The 22,943-nt window shown below is 44.1% G+C and overlaps 1 protein-coding gene across 1 annotated transcript in view; it reads right to left on the reverse strand.

Moving 5' to 3' along the window:
* Positions 1–766: 766 nt before the first annotated feature.
* Positions 767–22,943, reverse strand: part of phactr3b (phosphatase and actin regulator 3b) — a 34,509-nt gene continuing 12,332 nt past the window's right edge. The window contains exons 8-13 of the mRNA XM_061220150.1: positions 22,225–22,378; positions 5,487–5,542; positions 3,253–3,314; positions 2,459–2,599; positions 1,929–2,005; positions 767–1,349 (exon numbers count right to left, since the gene is read on the reverse strand). Coding sequence (XP_061076134.1) covers positions 1,334–1,349; positions 1,929–2,005; positions 2,459–2,599; positions 3,253–3,314; positions 5,487–5,542; positions 22,225–22,378 — 506 coding nt within the window. The 3' untranslated portion in view covers positions 767–1,333. The remainder of the gene's footprint in view (positions 1,350–1,928; positions 2,006–2,458; positions 2,600–3,252; positions 3,315–5,486; positions 5,543–22,224; positions 22,379–22,943) is intronic.

Here is a 22,943-nt window from a genome sequence, read left to right on the forward strand (position 1 = left end):
TGGACGGATGCACAGATGTTTTTACTGTAGTTAGCATTACAGCCCCAGAGAAAATTAATATGATTTGTCCAGTGAACTAAGCTCCAAGACATTTTATGTATGTTTTTTTTTTTTGCACAGCTGTTAATTATAGTCAAGCTTTGGTGCAATCAAAGTTACGCACCCAAGCAAACTAACCAGCCAATATCTCCCGTATTAATGCACCAACCCACAAGGTTTCCCCAAAAACCTTTGCGTTGCAGTCTTCATGTGGGAATAGTGCAAATGTGGACAACTTATTTAGGAGGAACCTTTGGTTTGATGCCCAGGAAGTTTCTGGATAATGATGTCTGCTAAATAAAGAACAGTACCCTGCTCTCTCAGCTGTTTTGTCTAAAAATTACTTTTATACTTTGCTTTTATGGGCTGACAGGTTTAGGACAATAGTTCCTGTTTTGCAACTGAGAAAGATACCTTCTATATGGCCACATATACCTATATACCTGACTACCTTCATTTTATTTTGGTTGTGTGTAATTATGTGCAGATATTTATTCTTACCTGATAGATTCCCATTAGTCAGAGTGCCTTACAATGGCTATGTACAATACCATCAATTGGCGATGGTTTACATGGTATTTTAATGCATATCTTTCACTCAAGGATGTCCCATCTGGTCCTGGTATAATAATGAAGCATTCTTACTGGTATCACTGGATTTCCACACTAGACATCCACCATTACACAGCACCATATTCCCCCGAAGAAAAGACGACAGCCCTTTGTTTTTTTAAAAATTCAAAACTTGTATTGTGCAGACAATAAATAGTGCTTACAAAGGGATTTTTTTTTCTCGTGTTAAGACATGAATTCCTGTTAAGATAGACATTTACAGTACACGGTTGATATCAAATTTTGCTGGAGATCAGTGAGAGCCCACAACGCCGGAGGTGTGACTAACATTAACGGTGCAGGATAAGGGTAAGCTGGTCACATGCACGTCTCCACACCTGATAATCAAAAGGCTGCCTTTCACAGAGTCCGTAAAAATAAAAATTCCCAAAACAAAAAAGATCTTGGAAACAAACAGCACGTGGGATCTCGGGTTTCTCCTGCCGTCCTCGGTAAACCTCAGGAGATGTCCGTCTGAGTGGATGTGGGGGCTCCCCCTCCCCTCCTCCCCGGCGTGGGACGCCTCTCCCCGGCAGCGCCCACTGTGGAGACATAGCCTCCGAGGTGCACTGCGCCTAAATATCAGACACCCACCGCAGGCTGGGCCGGGGCACAGGAAGAATCCTCTCAAGGTCTTCGCTGACAGAACCAGGTTCAGCAATTCTTCACAGAAGAAACCTTGCTACGGCCTGTGGAACCTGAGGGGGGGGGGGGGGGGAAGAGGAACATCTGTGAGGAGCGCGCCTCCATGATGACATCACAGCTGGGTCTGGGGGGTGGGGGTCTTAATCAATCAGCCCTGCGGATCGCAGCGCTGCAGAATCTAATTATCGGCAGTAAAGAAACGGAGCGGCAATGAGAGAAGTGTGAGCAGCCGCGCCGCGACCATTTGTTATCTTTGTCACGGCCCGCTGCTCTCTGCAGATTTCAGGTCCCGGGAGGCCAGGATGTGGCTAATTTTGGCTCGGCACTCTATCTTTACAGCACTGGATGTGCGTACAGCTAAAAATAGCACTGAGGCGCTATGCGCACTCGTTGACACTCACTCACACACACACACATACACACACACACACACTTACACACCTAACCTTGGTCAAATGCAAGCCTGAGTTTTGCACTTACTTTTCTCTCATGTACTCGCACATACGCACAATCTCTCACGCACCCACTAACCTTGTCAAATGCAACCTTGAGTTTTGCATTCCTTTCTCTCTGTGTCTCTATCATTCACACACAGGCACACACAAACACTCCACAAAGACACAAGCACTGACCTTGTCAGGTGCTTGCTCGAGGCGTGGACCTCCATCTCGTTGCTCTTAAACTCGTTCAGCTCTTTCCGTATTGCTGCCTGTGGAGCAAACATCAGTAAGCATCACTGAAGCATCCTGGCGCGCTGACAGACACAAGCAGTGATGCGTGCATGATAAGGTCATTCAGACAGAAAGCAAGTGCAATACGTGAACAAAATGGAAGCAGAATATGCAAATAAAAACCTGCTTGGTCTTTGTCAAGAGTCAAATATAATCTTCAGTTTTAGGACTACAGCAAAGGTGTAATCCCACCTTAATGTACACTATCCTAGACACGCTCCTGCTGGAACGTAGTTATATGTCGCTATACCGAGATACTGGCCTGTAACTAATATACAGAAGCCAAACAGGGCAAACAGCACTAAATGCTGAGGTCACAGTGACTCAGTGCAGTGATGTGGTCACTGTGCTGTCACGGGCGGGATGTTGGGACGTGCCATGAGCAGTGTAGAGCAGGGGGAACAGCGTCACCGCTGAGCTGAAGGGCGTACCTTGTCAGCCGCAGAGAGCCGGGTCCAAGGCTTGTCAGCTCGTCTGTCATAATCCTGAGCTTTGGCCACCTCGACGTAGTCGCTGAAGCGGATGAGGATCTTCCTGTCCCGCAGTTCATCGACCGTGGGCCGCTGGTTGAGCTGGAGGGGAGAACAAAAGGAGAGGCGTGTTCAGGCAGGGGTATTGGGCAGCCTGGTGTAATAAGGACAGCCACAATGACCTCAGTGAGGCCTTACAAAATGGCTGCTGGAGCTGACCATGGTGGGCAGAAACAGACTCCCTCCTGTTCACAACCTACAATGCACGATGGTGACTGGGGATCCTCATAGCAAACAACTCTAATGACTAGTTATAATTTACTATTGTCTACGCTGCATCTACGCTGCCTTCTGTGCGATGCATCTGGAGGTTCATTACACAGTCTCTCAGCCTGGGGGCAGGGAGGGAGAGAGCAGGTTTGGAGAATGCTGATTCTAGATGTCCTAGAAATGCTCACTTCTGCACATTCTCACACATTTTTCGTTCTTTTTTTAGGTGGGGAACAGAGGCATCTTACGTAAAAAGTAGTCAATGTTAGGTTAAAAAAAACCCAAGATGAATTACAGATGAACACTGACCAATTTAACGACAAATAAAGGTCAGAGCTGAGACAGCTATAAAGTTTGATGATAACAACACATGAATTCATGAATTAGCCATCTATTCACAATTGCCTCTTGGGAGCACTTGAAATGGAGCACTGGGATTTAAGGGTGAGTTGTAAAGGCCAATGGGATTTTTGAGGGGTCTGTACCTTTCTGTTCAGCCTCTGCTTAATTTCCCTTCTCTCCTCCTGCTCCGACTGATCGTTCCTCTCTGTAAACCAAAGGAGGGAGAAAAAAGAAAGTCACACGTCAGCAAAAACACAGCGAGGGAAGAGAGAGGCAGACACGATGTTGAACAATGGTCATTACTCATGAGACCTATTTATGCGCGCCTGCAGCCGTCTACAGGGACGCATTAGGCCCTCCGAGTAACAATTACTGTACAAGATGGCCGCCGCGCTGCCACAGCTGACATTGTATCACACCCACCGCCGTGAAGGCAGAGGCAGGGGAGACAACTATCTACGCACGGCACGTCTTTCTCTTCTGCTGACCCCGTTCCATGTTTATCTTAACCTTAATAACGCACTGATGAGGAGGTTTGGGAATGGATTGAAGTGTGCTCTGTAATTACCGAAGCAGTGATGCGAGTCTCCCTGCAAACAGAGCCTCACTGATATCTGCTATCATCAGGAGACAGGATGAAGTCAGTAGAGCCCTGTCTACAATTACAGACTGTGGGACTTTGACACAGTTATTAAGACTTCTCTTTATTAAGTCTCATAGGATCACTTGATGTCCCATCTTCACCTGCCTGGCTCCAAATTATTATCATTATTATTCCAAAACAACTATTCGACTATTATCACAATTGTGAATTTGCTGCCCTTTACGTTTGCAAAATAAAAGTACTTGCTACAGTCTCTACAGTCCATTGGGCGGTGTAATCAATATTGTTTGCAATCAAAAACGAGTTCTGGTGCCACCCAATTACATGCTTCTTTGGTTAAGCACAATGTTTCTCTGTCTGCTCGTTCACTGGCTCTTAAGTTACTTGTCTTTATTCCAGGGCTACTTAAGGCTCATTACAAATTCTGTGTTTACAGGTGGTGTTTAGTACAGGCAGGGCGAATGCCAAAGCAGCCGTGACAACAAGAGAGAGCTGCCAAGGCCAGACTACAGGTGACAGAGACATGGGCCGAGCCACTCAAACAAACACATCTTCCTCCTCCTCCGCCTCCTACACACAGCTCATTTCCATCTTATTTTATTCCTGCCTAAGACAATAATTAATGTATTTTTTAACAAACGCCTTTGTGGTTTGGCTTGAATGGGACATTTGACCTATAAGGTGACCATTGGGAAACCTCAAATAAAAGGTCCACTTCTATTTTCTTCAGCGAGATTCGATTGTTTACACTGGGTCTGGGTCGATTCGAACTGTAGACCACTTTTATGTGTGGGGTTTTTGTTTCCACAAAGAGCACTTTAGAAATGGATGTAATAGAAGCCTCCCCTGGGAACCACAAAATGTGAGAAGCTTTGTTGTGCTATTGAACACATCTTCATCAAACACCCCTCTGAGAATATTCAAATATTTTTCTCCTCCTGAGGGGGGGGTCCACATTTATTGTTCAATAATACTGAAAGCATGTAAGTGTGAGTTAGAGAAATATGTTTTTGTAGGCTTTGATGGCTGCCCTGGGCTTTTTCTTACTGAGAAAACACTATCATTCTATCTTGAGCCTAAAGACAGCCATCAAAGATCAAAGTACTAACTTTTTTGAAGATTTTTACCCACAATTAAATGAGAGATAGTGCTTTCCCACTAGCACATGGCATATTGTAAATATACCCAAGTAATAATAATTTGTTCTGCTCAGTTTTGTGAATCCTCTGAAATGAATGCATATTCATCTGCACCAACACTGTCATCCTCTCTGACTTTGATTTTGCATAATTGCAGAAAAACATGTTCAAATAAATTAAAGACAAGGAAAAATAAATTTGGCAATATATACTTGTATATACATATATTTAAGCAAACAACATGAGAATCCATTGAACAAAACATGAATATAGCTACATAAAGGCCATGAAGACAGCAATATTTAAATTTCATATTTAAAAATAGCTTATTAGTAAGCTACACCTTTTACAATATAAATGCACCTCCTTGTTTGCTTGAAATAAGATTCATTACCATTCATCAATGTTTATTTTTAATCTGGAAGTTTCACATTGATATTCTTTATCGCATTAGTTCACACTTAGAATGACATGTCATACTGATGTTTTTTTTTTATTTTTACATACTGTATAAAAATCTTATATTAAAGTTTCCTTTCGGAAACTATGACCAAGCTATGGTGTAGGCTACCCGCCTAAAAATGGAATAGGTGTATCAGGTATGACGAAGGAAGGTGATGGAAGCTGTACTCACGCTTTAGGATATTCCTACTTTCGAGTTCTTCAACAGCCGGCCGCTGGCTTAGTCTCCTGCGGAAAAACACCAATATCACATTCTGGACCATTGTGATCCGATTCTTGAAGTGAAGCCTCTCCTCGTCCTGTATTAGAACATTAAGTCCCTGAAAGCGGCAGCAGAATGCTTCGACTTGCACATTTTAAAGGGAAACCCCCTGTGTCCCCATCTTGAGTCCAAAACTCTACTGTGATGCTGAGCTCGAGACGCCCTCCACATCGGGGAAAGGAATCAAGGTGCGCGCCCTGTCCCTTCGGAGGTACCGTATTTTTCCCGCTTGCGTCGCGGTCTGTTGTTGTTTTACGGTCTTCGTAGTTTATATTCGCGGCAAAAAAGCTGAACTTGCCATGGTAAGCCAGATAATATTCAAGGACGGTAAGCGCAGATAGTCTGTGTCTTCACTGTAGCTGATGCTGGATATTCTGCCTCGCAACCTGGCAGCGCTGTTCAGAAGAAGTAGCCTACTCCTGAGCCAGCCTCCTTTTTTTTCTCCATGCATAATTTTGTTGTAGAGGCGTTGCGTGAGAAATTCCCACGCACACTCAGTAGGCTACAAGCCTGCAAATACTGCTGCAGTAAGGAATACGGAGGCTTCCCCGAGCACACGCTAAGCTCGACAGGAAGAAAATCTAATTTTTCAGAAAAAGGCATCTTCCCACTCTCCGCTTCCGCTGCTCATCACTCGCTTTACTTTAAGGTAAACATAAAATGTGTAAACAACCAATCTTATAGGGTCTATTATCTACAGTCTATCTTATTTCAATCTGCTGTTGTTCGCCCGGTTATTATATTATGTGTAAACGGGCACCTCCCGGCAATGTCAGATGCTCCTCTATGTCCGCTTTCTGACCAACCTCGCTGAACAGGCGCTAACCTACAGGTAGCCTACTCTATAACAATTCTCACATCCAAACTTTTAAACGAAAAAATCTTCACCAAGCCTATTTTGGAGTGAAGGCAATCCAAAAATAATGTGGCATAATACAGCATTATTCCTGTGAATAGTGTGGTCAAATAGTAATTTCAGTGTTCAATCAATCAAAATGGTACACCAACAGCACAAAAGACCCTCCAGGAAATTGCACAACTCCTAAAATATTGTAATCAACCATTTCAATTAATAGCAATATCACAGTGATGTAGTGAAATAAGTTCAAATATAAATTCCTTTTCAGTTCCAAGTGCAGTTTTAAATATTTAAACTAAATTAATATATATTTTTCTAAAATAATGGAAATTATTTCCTTATTGTTACTTAATAATGGTTACTGAAGTGGACAAAGAAAAAAGGACCAACTAAGGACCAAAGTTTGCTGAAATGCTTTAACCCAATAGGACATGGTTAGCATACCAGAGTGGAGCTCAGTCCCTATACAAATAGAATTCCAATCATTCCTACGGAGGGCAGAGCCCTCTCCCACCCAGGCAGGTCAGTCCCCCACGCTCCCCTCCTGACCTGGGTGCTGAGAGGACGCACAGCTGCCTCAAAGTCTAAGGTGGGGTCCGGCAAAGAGCCAAAGAGCCCCCCGCAACAACGAACAGACCTGAAGCAAACACTGCTACATCTCACACGCAGGCACAACCTGGTGCTCTGTTCAAATGGTGACATCTAACCCCTTTGTGAGTGTATTTCTCAAGAACAGTGTCTCCTTCCAAATCACACGTTTTATTTTATGGTCATGTACACAAAAATATATGTTTTCCACCCCTTGTTGCTCAAAATAATTTAGCAGATATAAAGCAGTGCCTTCATAAGCTCAGTGAATATGAATAACTTGCCCTCGGTTGCAATAAAATCAGTTCTACCCGCCATACGCAGGAGAAATGTAAACAACAAGAAGCACAGCAGTACTCAGTGAGTAGAGCGAAGAAGGTGGTCACCGGCTTGGCTTCACTGAACACATTCACTCTAATTGATGAGAGGACAAGGAAACGTGACAAGGACCTGATGGGAATGATTCATGACAACAGCAGGCTGCCACAGGCACGACGTTGGTGTGAGTGACAGAACGGTGTAGCTGGCTCAAAACGGCGGTGTGAGAAACCGCGGCTCGACAACAAAGCCTGCTTTCAGACTGCCCGCTGCCTGGCAACCGTCCTGGTATTTACAGGTGAAAAGATGCACTTGAGCTCAGAATCTAAAGGAAGCCATTTTAACCTCCCGTTTCAACCTCCCATCCATACCCCCCACCCCTGCTTATGCCTGACCCTCTGGGGTTCACAAGCAGGGCCCCTCAGTGATGACACAGATGACCTGTTAAATTTTTTGCTCAGTTGAGCTTGACAGATTTGCAACGTCTGATAATAAACACGTCAGGGGATGAAAAAATCTAAGGATTTAATTTCAATCGGCTCATTTCATTGCATTGATCTGTGTCACTGGTGAGATCCTACATAAGCCAAAGGATAAGTGGAACAGTCATTAGTAAATGTCCAAAGCTCTGACATGATATGAGTGTGATGCTGGTAGTGATAGGAACCATCGTTTTAGGCTTTATTTTGGAGAAGATAAAGTGACTTTGCATTGAACACGTTGAGTGCTTTGTGTATAGTGGGTGATGGAGTGAACCTCAGTTTAAGTACGTGTCCCAGTCCTTATCACTGCGGGTCAGAGATAATCAGCAGTGCCAAAACAAAGTGCCACAGTCCAGACACATGCACGTTGTGCATGTTTACAAATGTGTTTGTGCCAATGTAAGCATGCACACAAATTCAGATGTCATCACACTTTCAAACAAAACATTCTTTCAGTATCACACCCACACACACACACACACATCCACACACACTCATTTACACACACACACACACACACACACACGCACAGAATGAAGGCAACCCCCTTTAACCACAAAGTAGAGGTTATGTGACTGCAATCGCAAATGATTCCAAACACTGCGAATAAGACCCTCCAGCACTACCTGCGTTTATGTGCACTTGCTGAATCTATTATAAGTCGCTGAGTTGCTGGGAATCTCACTGCTGCGTCAAAGTGATGAAGGGGGCCGAGGGTACAGGGGCTGATGGGACTGTCAGCGCACTGGCGTGGAGGACAGCAGGATGAGTCAGGAGCCAGGGCCCGTGCCCTCTGTATGCCCAGCGAGGTGTGTCCTAATACCCACACTCCCCCTGGGGTGGAGGAGGCCTAGCTGTGCCTGGAGAGAGCGGGATTCTACCCCGGCCGACACGGAACCCTGAGGGGGGACGGTTGCCAGGGACGATTAAAGGAGTTGACTCGACAGATTAAGAGAGTTTAACAGTAACTGAGCACTCGGTAAAAAAAGAGGGTGCAGTCTCGCACTACGACTTCCTCGTGTTGCGAGAGAGATGGAGGGCGGGGGCAGCCATTATACTTCTGCTGCCTTCTTCCCACCTCAAGCTATTTATTCTAATGGAAATAAAACATGCAGTTTACAGCAAGGGCCCATTACTCTGGTACAAAGAGAGAAAAGCAATGAGGTGTTTTTTTGAAGTGTAGTTCTAGCTCTATTCACATCCCCACTAAGGTCAGCCTTGAGCCCTGGTGGACCAACATGGCGGTGAATGCTTACTTTACCCTCGCCTTTATGAAAGCGGGACACGGTGCTTCTTTTCTCTAGCAGCATCACAGAACCAAAAGAGCCCTAAAAACACATGCAAAGGGCAGAGCGATAAATAAGCCTGCTTTTCATGGGGCGCACATCAATGATTCATCAAACACCTGTCTGACCCCGGTCTCGCCCTTTGCCACAGACAGAGTCACCTTCAGATAAAGGAGACGTGTGGGTGTGTGTGTGTCTGAGTGTGTATGTGTGTGTGTCTGAGGGTCTGTGTGTGTGTGTATGTGTGTGTGTTTGATATGAGGGCAGCTTTTCAGCATTCACTGAAGTGCAAAGTGAGCTTCAGACAGTACAGAAGCTATGGTCATCTTCCATGAAATGTGCTAGGGGGCTGTCATCAGGTGAGTCTGTGTTTAAAGGTCACAGAATTGTTAAGGAATTAATATAAATGAAATAAAATGGCTTAGTTTAAAAACATTTTAACATTGCTGTCCCATTCCCTAAGTTTACAATAAAGGTTTAATTGCTGGTGCAATTCGCCTTCACACCAACGACAAACAGGGTAGTTAGTGAGAAGTTTGTTGTTTAATAAATTTTTACCATCATTAACTATTCCTTTTGTTATGCAATGAAAACAAATGTTTTAAGGGGTTGCTAGTTCCAAATCATTTTTTGTTCAAGAATTTAAATATTGAGTAGATGAGGAAAAGAATCACTCTTCTTGACAGGAAATACACTAGTGTCTCAAGGGAGGCCAAAAATAATGGAGCTCATAGCCATTTACACATGCATACCTGGAAACAGCTAAATTTAGCTCCTTAATTAGGCAACAGGCAATCACTATTAATGTCTACGCTTCAGTCACACATGGCAAGTGAATCGATAGTGAGAAAACATTTTGCTCTTTCCTATTAGACACCAGTGTTGTGAGTGAAAACAACACTCACAATCTTGAAAAAATCCAAGATGAAAACATTAATTTGGATCCTTTGGCTACTGATCCAAACGCAACAAAAGAGTGGTTAATATTGCAGGAAAGAAAAGGATGGTTCTATTAATCATGCTCTGGCTATTGCTCTGAAGAATAAAACCATTGCGTGTGGTGATATAGCAGCTGAACTGCAGTCTATATGTGAGCATCATTTAGAAGGTTGCTGTGTTTAAAGTCAGTGGGGACACGCCAGTCAGAAGTTCAGCAGGGGAAACCACCGCTTTGATAAATCTTTTATGAAAGGTCACCGACTAGCAAATCCAAGCTCTGCTGCTCTGAAAGCCACATAAAAGTAACCCGTATTCTGAAAATATTGTCTGCAACGAAGAAGCCAAAATGGATAATAAATTACACCTCATCTATCAATCGGTTTTTACGTTTAAGTTATTTTCAAAGAGGAAACACTTCAAATTGTAATAATAGTAGAGTCACACACGGTTTTAAATAAAAGATGGTATTGAAAATACACAGCATAAAAACAGATGGCAACATTGCCTGGAAAATAATGCAAGATACAACCAGCATTGTACGTGCTCGACTTTAAGCATTCTGACTTCATTTACTGTACAGGGCTGTTCCCATGTCAGCAACAAAGCTTTTGAGGACATACCTCTATACCTCTATAATCTGCTATAAGATGCTTTTTGGAGAATATTTACTCCAATATCTGTTCTGACAAAGCTGCAACAATGCAATGTGATATTGCAACCGTAGATTTGCCATATGGACGTCAGAGATAAACTGGTATTCTCTGACCTGTGGCAAGGCATTCTGGGTAGCAAGGAGTGCGTAATTTGGGCTTTGGCAATGAAGCTAAACTAGACGTGTGCAGTGACGTATCGCATTGGCGCAAACAACAGGAGTTGATAGTTGAATGCGAAGCCATGCAGTTGCACACTGACCCTTTTTTAACTTGTATAGTGTGTGCTTAATTACTGTACTTGGGGTGTAATGCTAAAAAAAAACACCAAGGAGGAAAGAACCGGTGACAGCATATAATTTATAGTTGATTTCCAGTGTGGGTTTTTGGAGCATCCGGAAGCAGCTACGTAGCGCATTGTCTTTCCCTGTAGCTGCCAAACACCCCGGCAGCTTACAGCCCTGCCAATGCCGAGCTGACGTGTGTCCGTGTTCTCCAATACGGCTCTATCTGCTCCTTATATAGAAAGGGACGTGGGCCAGACGCACACACAGAGAGGCATTCAGAAAGCAAAGCTGGAGCCAAAATGGTGGTGTCGACAAGTGCGAGAGTATGAGGAGACAGCGGGGATCTGGCGAGCGGGCTGAACGCGTCCAATGTCTCCGCAGCGCAGCGTCGCGCTGGTGACTCTCTGGCCGTGACCGGTGAGGCTGCGAGGGGCACTACTGACCAGGTGCCAGGAGCAAGTGGTCAGGCTTTCACAGTCTTTCACACCTGGTGGACACCTGGGCCTGTGCCTTCATCCCTCACAGTGGCCAATCAGTCCAGCCAAGCTTTGGGCAGCCTGTAGCCTAGTGGCTAAGGCACATGACTGGGACCTGGAAGGTCCCCGTGTAGCCAGGATAAAATCTGCACACCTTTTGGGCCCTTGAGGGGATTGTCCCCTGATTAATCTAATCAACTGTAAATCGCTTTGGATAAAAGCGTCAGCTAAATTACGAATTCTTCTTTATTTATCAAGCTGGTCGGTATGGACTTAACCCCTCAAGAAACCATAATGGTACTCAGGACCTTAGTCACTAACTCTTCCAAAATCCACAGCCACAACCTACCAGTATCAGATATCGCTGACAGGTAGGCTGATGAATTTTGTAATGAAAAGGTTGGCGCAGGTAGGCAGTCTTTATGAATGGCCAAATAGAGTTGTGACAGAAACTGGACTGAAAGTAATTAAGTGGCTGAAATGTGCCTGGGGGGTTGCTCTGATTGATTCACTTCTGAAGAAAAGATGATGATGTTTTTCAGGCAGCTAGGCTAAATTTGTATCACACAGCACCACAGGCGCTATTAAAGACGCGGGCGTAATCCCAATCTGATTTATTTATTAATGCCACAGATTAATCTGGCATCACGCCGCACAATCTGCTATTCCTGGCCGCGCGTTTTTTTCCAGACCGAGGCACGATGAGAACGTTCTGTTTCTCCGTCCGTGTTCTGAACAGGGCATTCAGCGCCGATAAACAGGGTGAGATAGACTCAGGGGGAATCTTACGGTAGGTATCTTTTCGTGACCGACTGTTGCTTACCGAGCCACTTCAGACAGCGCGCAGGGAGGGAGGGGCGGGAACGTCCCAGCGGTGGCGATGCCATTAATATTTCAGCGAATGAAACAGAGAATCCGCTGCTGCAGCGACACCAGAACCCTACCCCATTAATGACCTTCGCGGGTTGCCTAGCAACTGCTGTTGCCATCGAAAATCTTCGGGACAATGGAATCCTTTGAAGGAGTCTTCGGTACATAACGTCTACGGTGAATTGCTCTGTGCTGTGGATCGTGATCTGAGGTGGGGCGGGCTATTTGGGGGTTCTCGCTGGATTTCCTTTCCAGCTTTGTCTGCGTTGTGAGGCGCTTTAGTCAAGCAAACCACTGCAAGCAGAACGGATATTTGAATAGACTTAGTTTGCTAGCTTGCTTATTAATTTCCATGACAACCATAATTTTGTCTGTACATTTCCTTTTTCCACCTGCGCTGGTCTGTCAGAACAAAATTATGAAATGTGAAATTAGAACGTAATTGATTCTAGAGGTTTCTATTTTTCCACTTACACTTGTCAGTTTGATCTGAGCTTGAGCTGAAATATGATTTATTTAATTTGATCAAAATTATCTTGTTTTTCTTTTGAGAATATGGAGGAGAGCCACAATCGCATGGCATCCAGCAGAACATTGATGCTAATCACTTAACACAACCGGAGGAAAACATGTGAGAAGACTGGGTAAAAAATAAAAATACTGTCGCCCATGTTGTCAGGCAGATTTGAGTGAGGAACTGTAAGTACCAGATGGCCTGTACATTGCCGTGTGAGGAAGAGCGATGTGGTGTGAATATATCATCTTCATCAGCAAACGTTCTCTAAAGCACACCGGGGCATCTGTGATTACACGTTTTTTATTTACATTTTATTTGGATTCTGAAAATAAGACGGGGCTCTATTCCAAATTTTACTTAGCTTCTGAAAACAGGACAGGGCTTTATTCACATACTTTATTACAGACATACATACACACAGGCAAACTCAAACACACATACATACACACAAATGCATAAACACACATGCGTACAGAAAAATGGACACACTCACAGACGTGCACAAACACATGCACATACGAACAGGCAAATATCCAATACCCGTGCCCGGTGCGTGCCCACGCATACGCACAAACGCCCACGCGTTACAGATACATATTTGCGAGCTCCTGGAGGGTTTGAGGAACAGCTGCGCGTGGGCGACGGTGCATTATTCCTGCCCCTCAGAAAGAGTGCAGAGACGGGAGCAGCAGCTACAAATACCCAGCTGCCCTCCTACGCCGCTCCTGACCGCTCCGCCAATCACATTCCGTTCCGTCCCCCCCCCCCTCCTCCTCACACTTAGCTCCTGAACAACAGGGCTGTGCGGGGGCGGGGGGCCGGGGGGGGGTTGGGGCTGGGTAACGGCGTTTAAAGATGGTGCATTATTCATCAAGTCTCGTATCTAAATATAGTAACGGCACGTCTCTGGAGGGATCGGCTGGCCGTGGACGTTTTTGAGGGCTATTGATAGCCGGGTCGTCACGCCGAGCCCAGGGGAAGGGCGGGACGGACCGGGGAGAGGACGGGTGTCCATCACTGCGGTGGTGGGGCGGGGTGGGCTGAGACTCAGGCCAGAACAGCTCTCTTGGGGCCTGGGGGGGGGCGGGGGGTTGGGGCTCAATCAGCCTGAAGAGAGAAAATGAGATTGCTATCCGGGCGAGCGGGACGAGGGCTCTGCCGCGTGAGGAATTGATCGGGGCTTGTGCTGCAGTTTTTCAGCTTGGCTCCCCACGTCTCACGGCTAAATTTAGAAACTGAGGGTTCCCTTATCCCGGACGTGCCCACTGCTCAGCATTCTGCTGCAGTCTGACAAAATACTCCACTGCGCACGGGGTGTGGGGACAGGTAGTGCCTCACTCACTGCTACACAATACAGATACAGTACACTACCTACTGCACACTACAATACGCAATACAACAGCACACTACAGTACACTACCTACTGCACACTACAGTACACTACACAACTGCACAGTACGGTACACTACACAACTGCACACTAAAATACACTATACAACTGCATACTACAGTACACTACACAACTGCACACTACAGTACACTACACAACTGCACACTACAGTACACTACCTACTGCACACTACAATACTCAATACAACAGCACACTACAGTACACTACCTACTGCACACTACAGTACACTACACAACTCCACAGTATGGTACAATACACAACTGCACACTAAAATACACTATACAACTGCATACTACAGTACTCTACACAACTGCACACTACAGTACACTACACAACTGCACAGTATGGTACACTACACAACAGCACACCACAGTACACTACACAACTGCACACTAAAATATGCTACCCAACTGTACACTACAGTACACTACACAACTGCACAGTATGGTACACTACACAACTGCACACTAAAATACACTATACAACTGCATACAACAGTACACTACACAACTGCACAGTATGGTACACTACACAACTGCACACTACAGTACACTACACAACAGCACACTACAGTACACTACACAACTGCACACTAAAATATGCTACACAATTGTACACTACAGTACACTACACAACTGCACACTACAGTACACTACACAACTGCACACTAAAATATGCTATACAACTACACACTACAGTACACTACACAACTGCACAGTATGGTACACTACACAACTGCACACTACAGTACACTACACAACTGCACAGTATGGTACACTACACAATAGCACACTACAGTACACTACACAACTGCACACTATGGTACACTACACAATAGCACACTACAGTACACTACACAACTGCACACTATGGTACACTACACAACAGCACACTACAGTACACTACACAACTGCACACTACAGTACACTACACAACTGCACACTATGGTACACTACACAATAGCACACTACAGTACACTACACAACTGCACACTATGGTACGCTACACAATAGCACACTACAGTACACTACACAACTGCACACTATGGTACACTACACAATAGCACACTACAGTAAACTACAACACACAACAGACTGAGTGGCACCCAACACAATGGAGGGAGGTGACCATCCCTAATACAATGCTAGTAAATGGAAAGACTGGCCAATATCACACAATGCTCCACAATGGAGAGATGGGACAAATTTTGATGCAATGCTAAGCTTCCAAGCGCTACACCGCGGTACGCAATGGAGGGACTGGATAAGATTTGCCGCAGTGGTTCACAATGGCAAGACAGGACACAAACACAATGATACAGCTTAAGACAACAGAAATGGCCAGGTACACTTTCTGGCACGATGCTACATTGCCAGACTGTTTCGACGCAACAAATGGAGCCAAGTAACAACACCCATAACAATGGAGAGAAACAAATGCAACAGGGAACAAGCGCAGCACTGCACAACACAAAGAAGTCAAGATTGTATGCATTTTTTACTGGCATTTCTAAATTAATGTTGTAAGTACTATTTTAATGTTTTTTCCAGATGAGAATTCGCTATGGAGCTATCTGCCGCATGAGGGGCACGTTCCACGTTAAATAAAATAGAGTAAATAGTGAAATAAAAGAAAAGCCAAGCTGCCGGATAACGGCAGTGCTTCTCCACACAGCAAACGGCGGACACTGCACTGTACAGGATGTTCCAGCACAGCCTTTCACAGCGGACAGGCCATTCTCTGGTGAGGACAGAGAAAGAGCAGGATAACCTTGTACAGGCAAGAACACGGCAGTGAAAACATCCCTCCATGGAGGAAGAAACACCCTCATGGGTTCAGTTTGGGCGGACGGTGACAATGAAACATACACACGTACGTACACACGCACACACACACACACATACACATACACAAGTACATACGTACACACACACATACACACGTACATACGTACACACACACATACACACGCACGTACACACATACACACGCACACATACACACACACACACGTACCCACGCACACATACACACCTACACACACGTACACACACACGCACGTACAGACATACACACATACACACGCACATCGAGACACACACACATGAAGATGAGCCATTGAAAGCCTCCGTTAATAACAAAGAATAGGCTGCTTGTCATTAGTACCACTCCATGAGTGGATCAGTCACCTTCAGCTGACTGTGAATGAGTGTCATTAGGAGTGTTAAATTCAATTTTTTTCCATTGCCAAAACTCAACACTTAGGCATTTTAACTGACAACAGGTTTTTAGGGTATTCTTTTCATTAGTGCATGAAGCTAAAAATGCATGTTAAAATTTTTGGTCTTTAAAAACACCTAAAAAGAAGAGTATGACAACAAGCTGAGAGATGTTAAGTTGTTTATATTCATGTGAATGAAGAATGAAACTGGCTCCAGACATGAGTCACTATATCCTTCATCTCCGCATATTCCTCATCTCGGGAAGTTTCCGGGCCATTCCAGGCCGAGGAGCTTAGCATGCGCGTCCACATGATCAGAGCATGTGTGTCCACACTGCTGACGGCCCACATCCTGACATCTCACTCCCTCGGCAGAATGTCCCTAATTACATACTGTGGATTCTGTCATCGTTGCATAATCCTGGGATGGGCTATTTGATTGGGTCTTTGTTGAGCGGCCATTTGGTGACAGCATCTTCCCTGTCACGTTTCTGGTCCACACCTACATACTCAGAACTGCCTTAGGTTGTTATTGTTCTGTGACTAAATGTGGACTAACCCGCTAACTCCTCCTTCAGGACGGAGTGACGCTCCACTGTGAAATACCATGGGTGGGTCTACGCTAATCGTAGAAGTAGGAGGTGACATCATAATTCCCGTAATCATCAGCATTAGTGCACTCGTACCTGGCAGTTCCTCACAGTTTGTTCAGGCAGGCTTTGGAGAGTGTTGGGAGAAAGCCGTTCTCATTACAGGCTCCTAATCTCCCCCATTAGCTGGATTTGGCCAGCGTATGTACCAGCTCACTCAGCAGCTCCAAAACTGGAGAACAAACCCAGAGGGAGCAGTGCTTTAAGCACCGCAAGAACCTCCCCATAGCCCCGCACGCACACACATTCAACACACAGGCACACACACAGAAACACACACACAAACACTTGCAGATGTACACACACACAGGCACACACACAGAGACTTATACACACACAGAGAGAACCGACACACAGACACACATACACACAGGCACAAACGTAGAAACACATGCACACACACACATAGAACAGAAACACATACACACACCCACAGGCACACACACAGAAACATATGCACACACACACAGAAAAGAAACACACACACACACACACAAAAACACATGCAGATGTACATGCACACACACATATGCACACATACAGGCACAAATGCAGAAACACATGCACACACACACACACACACACACACAACAGAAACACATACACACACACCCACACACAAACACACACACACACAGGCACAAACGCCGAAACACATGTACACACACACACAGAACAGAATCACATACACACATGGACACACATACACACACAGAAACACATGTACTGGCACACATATGCACATCCACATTTGTGTGTGAGAATGTCTGCATACATGTTTCCAATCGTGTGTGTACACAGGGCTGGACAGGAGGATATCATTTGACTCTCTATTTTCCTCGTACTCAGAAATGCTATTTCCGGAGTTGTGATTTCTTGAAAATAGCGATGGTGACCTGGTGCGTGGATTTCTGCGTGTTGTCTAGACCTCCTTTTCCAAGGGGCCCCCCCGAGCACCACAATTGCATAACTGCCTTTCCACGCTATTGCCTGCAATACACATTTTAATTTCTACGCAAAGAACCCAAGCCGGACCTGTGTGCTGGTTCGGTGGTTAAACTCCTGTACAGAATGTACAGAACATGGCAACTGAGTGTCTGTACAATAATGCTTCTCCAAGTAATATTAGAATGCATGTATTGTATTGCTGCACTGACCTGTTTATCTTTACTCATTTTTGTAATTTCATATCTAAGCTTATAGAATGTAAGCTGATACCCGCAATGAAAATATGTTATATACTTTATTGTGTCGCGCTCAATCAATTTTAATGTATGCACCTGTTATTTTGGCTGTGTATATATGAAACTGTCAAATACACATCAGACAAAGCTGGCCTGCCTCTGTAATCATGGTCAGTATTTCCTAGTACACCTACTAGACTAAATCACTTCACAATTTGTCCTTCTTTACAATTGACTTCTTGCTGCTGTGCCTCGTGTTGGTTGTTTGGTGTGATCAGTGATGTTGGCAGGCTACCCTGTTTATCTCCTCAGTTTTAAAGGCAGTGTAAAAAATGCAGCGATGCATCTTGCCAGCTCCGCCCACAGCTCTGAAATTAGACGAAATATTTTAGCAGGCAAGAAGCAGAATGTCCATGCTTCTTTATCAAAACAGAAAAGGAGCACCATCTTGAAACTGCACTATGGAAATAGGTTATTCTTTTCAAATAACACACTTCGGAAAGAATTTGATCAAAAGCAACTGAAAGAATGTTCACTTTTTCAAAAGTAGACACACATGCATATTAATAAACTGATTAAACTGTACAAACATACTGTAACCTGCCAAATAAAATAGATTTGCTCGGAGACTAAATGTTCTTTCATTGTGAAAGCACAGCAGGTAGGTAGACAGTATTATTGAGGTAAAAGCTAGTATCTTCACTTCTCAGACATACAAATGAATAGTCACCTAAAGTCTCTATTGTACCTTGCCTTCCCAGTACTGCTCAGCTGATACCTGTGTGTTTCCACTGCTTCTGAACATAATGCTCACAGGCTGATTATCTGGAAAACACTATCTTAGGCCACAAGCAAGGCTTTCTAAGGCTTTCTAAGGCTTTCATAGTGAGATCTACACTCTCAGAAATAAAGTGACAGTGGAGGTACATTTTTCTTCTTCTAGAATACGAAATTCTGCAAATGTACCCTGAAAGTAATGTTCTGAAATGAGTACGGTTTCCAAGAAGAAAAAGGTACACATTAATTATATGTTGCTGGCTAGGGGTACAATTTTATGTGCCTATATGGTACATTTGTACCTTTTTAGGCACCTTTCCTTTCACTTTGGTTCTGAGAATGTATGGGGTACATTTACTTGTCAGGGAGAGTGTTTGTAGAGGTTGAGATCTGTTTAGAACTAGCTAGCATTCTTCCTTGTTCGATGGCTGAGACGCAGTCATGCTTTGGCTCTGTATATAGATGCAGGCGTCTGCCAGCAATTCTACTTGTTTAGTGGAGTGTGTCATCATGTGTCATTGTGATTCCGTCACATTAAGCAAAAAATAAAAAGTAAATACAAGAAAGGAGGGATATTGACAATTCTTAATCCTTAGAATAAGACCATGCCTTCAAGATAGGAGTTATGAGAATGAGAGATAATTATTGTATATTTGTCCAGCCAAAGCCAGTCAAAGTAAATACGTATTCACTCATTAAGACAAAACTCCAGAGCTTTTCCCTTCCATAATGAATGTGATTCAGATCATGACTCATTGTGATTCAGGTCACTTTACAGGCATTATTCTTCATTAGTGAGATTATGTGATGTAAGCAGGTGTAAATGACTGTACACAGACTCATAATAAAAGTGTAAAGGACTCTGGGTTACTCAAAACGTTGCCAGTAACATTGGCGGACTTGGTAAAATATGACAAATATTACAGATTCATAAAAAAACCCTGATATCCCACGTTAAGGCATCAGAAAAAGCTCAAACAGTAGAGCAGGAGACTATATGAACAGTGACATTAACATTTTCCTGCTTGAAAACAACAGCTAATGCGAGGTCTGTGAAACATGGTAACTAGTAGCTGGTAGCTGGTGACGAGATAGAGCCATGTTTGTGAAACATAGTAGCTAGTAGTTAGTAGCTGTTGATCAGGTAGAGCGGATTTGGATTTCTATCATTTGCAACTGTAATGGAGGCATTACTCTGATGTGGCGCTGTATCCTGATCAGCACAACGCACAGGGAAAGGCCCTACTAAAAAAGAATGCAAAGCTACAGCAGCTGTATTCAAGGAGTGCATGATCAAATTTCGCTCTGCCGCATTCGAACAGGTAAATCTTATTTTCGCACCCAAATACGTCCAATATTTTCCAGTTTTAGGTTTTCAAATGTGCAGATCTGGCCCATAGAAAACTAAATATGAAAAAGAGTTCACTAGGAGGAGCAGGTGAAACGACATCTGATCATTACTCACCATTTAACAGGGCAATTCACATTCACAGTGCTCCAGCACAGCCCCCCAGCACGACCAGGCTGTCACCAGCAAGAACTAGTTTGACCGGCGACATTTCTAAGATGGTCTTAAGATGGCCCAGCTGGAATTTACAGCAGGGTTATGAGTAGCCCCTGATGTGTTTATGAACTGTGTTACAGGAACCCTCATGAGATCATCACAGTCTGTCCATGAAGACAGCTCATGCCCTTCACCCTTCACAGCACTCTGTACCCATATAAACAACATATACCATCATGCACATCAGCCTCATAGCCTTCCTTATTAAAAATAAAAAACAAATCCAAACACATGCAGTTGGTGGTTGCAGCCCTGTCAGCTTCCCGGCAGCAGCCCTGCACTACAATGGGGGAAATGTAGTGAGCCCTCCAAAGTATACTCACAAAATATTAAGCTACATCACGGTTGGATGTTTCAACAAATGTTTTTCTTTCATTTTATTTTCAAAGGTTATAAGCACAAAGAAGCTATTAGAATCACGCTGGCTGTATAAGCTAAACCATTTAACCACTGCAAAAGTAGAGCGCGCTCAATGCTAACTCCACCTCCAGCATATCCCAATTTAACCACTGCACAAGCTTACACCCTGAACCCAGAACAATGGTCGATGAACACATAAATCGAGAGAGCTAATCCGATCACATCCACCGCGGCACCTCCCGTCTTCAAATTATATAACACCTCAAATAGGATTATGGTTTCTGCTCTGTTTTATTCCTCTGTTTCCATACTTCTCGGTGTACAGTAACTTTCCTGCTCCAGATTTGTTTCCGTCAAACTGCATGGCTCTTATATAACTTCCCAGCCAAATCGAATGAGCAGCAGTGATGAAAATGCAACATTCATTTCAGGCGTTCCCTAGGCCCAAGAGAGAAAACTGTGTAATAATTCTCTCGGGGTTCACTTTTAGCAAACATATATTGTGTCTCTTCAGCAGAGCTCGACCAGCAGTACAAAATGTTCTGCAAGATTTCAGCAAAATACTGTGCACTGGTGGGACCACAGAGAAAGCAGCGCATTGAAACACAAGCCCTTCTGTACAACTGTAAAAACACTTTTACAAAATGAAATATAAGGCAATACCCAGCATCAGCTAATTGAAATATGTAGCCTAAAGCTGTACACATTGAGAGAGGCAGGACGATGAGCAAGCGGATGGGAAGCTAGACCAAGATGAGAGGGCAATTAACACATTAGAGAGACAAAGATGGGCCAATGAAATGTGTCTGTGTCTATATGCGTGTGTGTGTGTGTGTGCTCGTATGTGTGTGTGTGTGTGTGTGTATGCGTGCATGTGTGTACATTCGTATGTGTGTGTGTGTGTTTGTGCATGTGGGTAAATTCCTGTGTGTGCGTGTGTGTACATCCGTATGTGTATGTGTGTGTTTGTGTGTGCGTGTACATTCGTATGTGTGTGTGTATGTTCATATATGTGTGTGTGTGTGTGTATGTGTGTGTGTACGTTCATATATGTGTGTGTGTGTGTGTATGTGTGTGCATGCGTGTACACTCGTATACGTATGTGTGCGCATGCGTGTAGACTCGTATGTGTGTGTGTGTGTGTGTGTGTGTGTGTGAGAGAGAGAGAGATGAGCTGGCCAGCAGGATGGGTGGGACAGTGAGACTCACTTGGCGAGCTTCATCTCGATCTGCTGGCGGATCTCCTGCCGCTCCTGGTCGCTGCGCACGGGGAAGATGTTACGGTCCTCCAGCTCCTGCTTGCTGGGTCGGTTTCGCAGCTTTACAGCCAGGAGCTCCTTCCTCATCCTACGAGGCAACGTCCCTGTGGCCACACACACACACACACGCACACGCACACACACACATACACACTCAGTGACCTCTCCAAGGACAGCTCCATCAATACAATTTGTAATGTTTGAATGTATCACTAATGGTAAGCAATGTATAGTAATTCTGATAAACAAATACAAACACAATATAATTGTAAAACAGGTGTAAATGAATCATTATATTACACATGATTTCAGTACAGGAAAATGTTCACTCAAGACCTATCTTTTGAATTTAAGATGAATGTGTTATCCAAAATAAATCCCTCTTATAATTTGACACACAGTGTACACTATGCGAGTGTGATTGTATAAAATACAAAATTCTAATGAGCTGTTTTGTAGTCTGTGCAATATACTTATTTCCCACAATTAATCAAACCTGTCTAATGTTGATCTAACAGACACTTTGATGCTGAATCATGAAGCGTCAAGGACTACAATTATGCTCTCTGTCATTACTACTAAATCCAGTTTGTTTTGCCTGATGAGCATGCCATGTTCAATTAATGCTCAATTATCAGCACATTAACTTGCTTATTTCATTATTTCTTG

This window comes from Conger conger, chromosome 14, assembly GCF_963514075.1.
Source record: "Conger conger chromosome 14, fConCon1.1, whole genome shotgun sequence".
Lineage (NCBI taxonomy): Eukaryota > Metazoa > Chordata > Actinopteri > Anguilliformes > Congridae > Conger > Conger conger.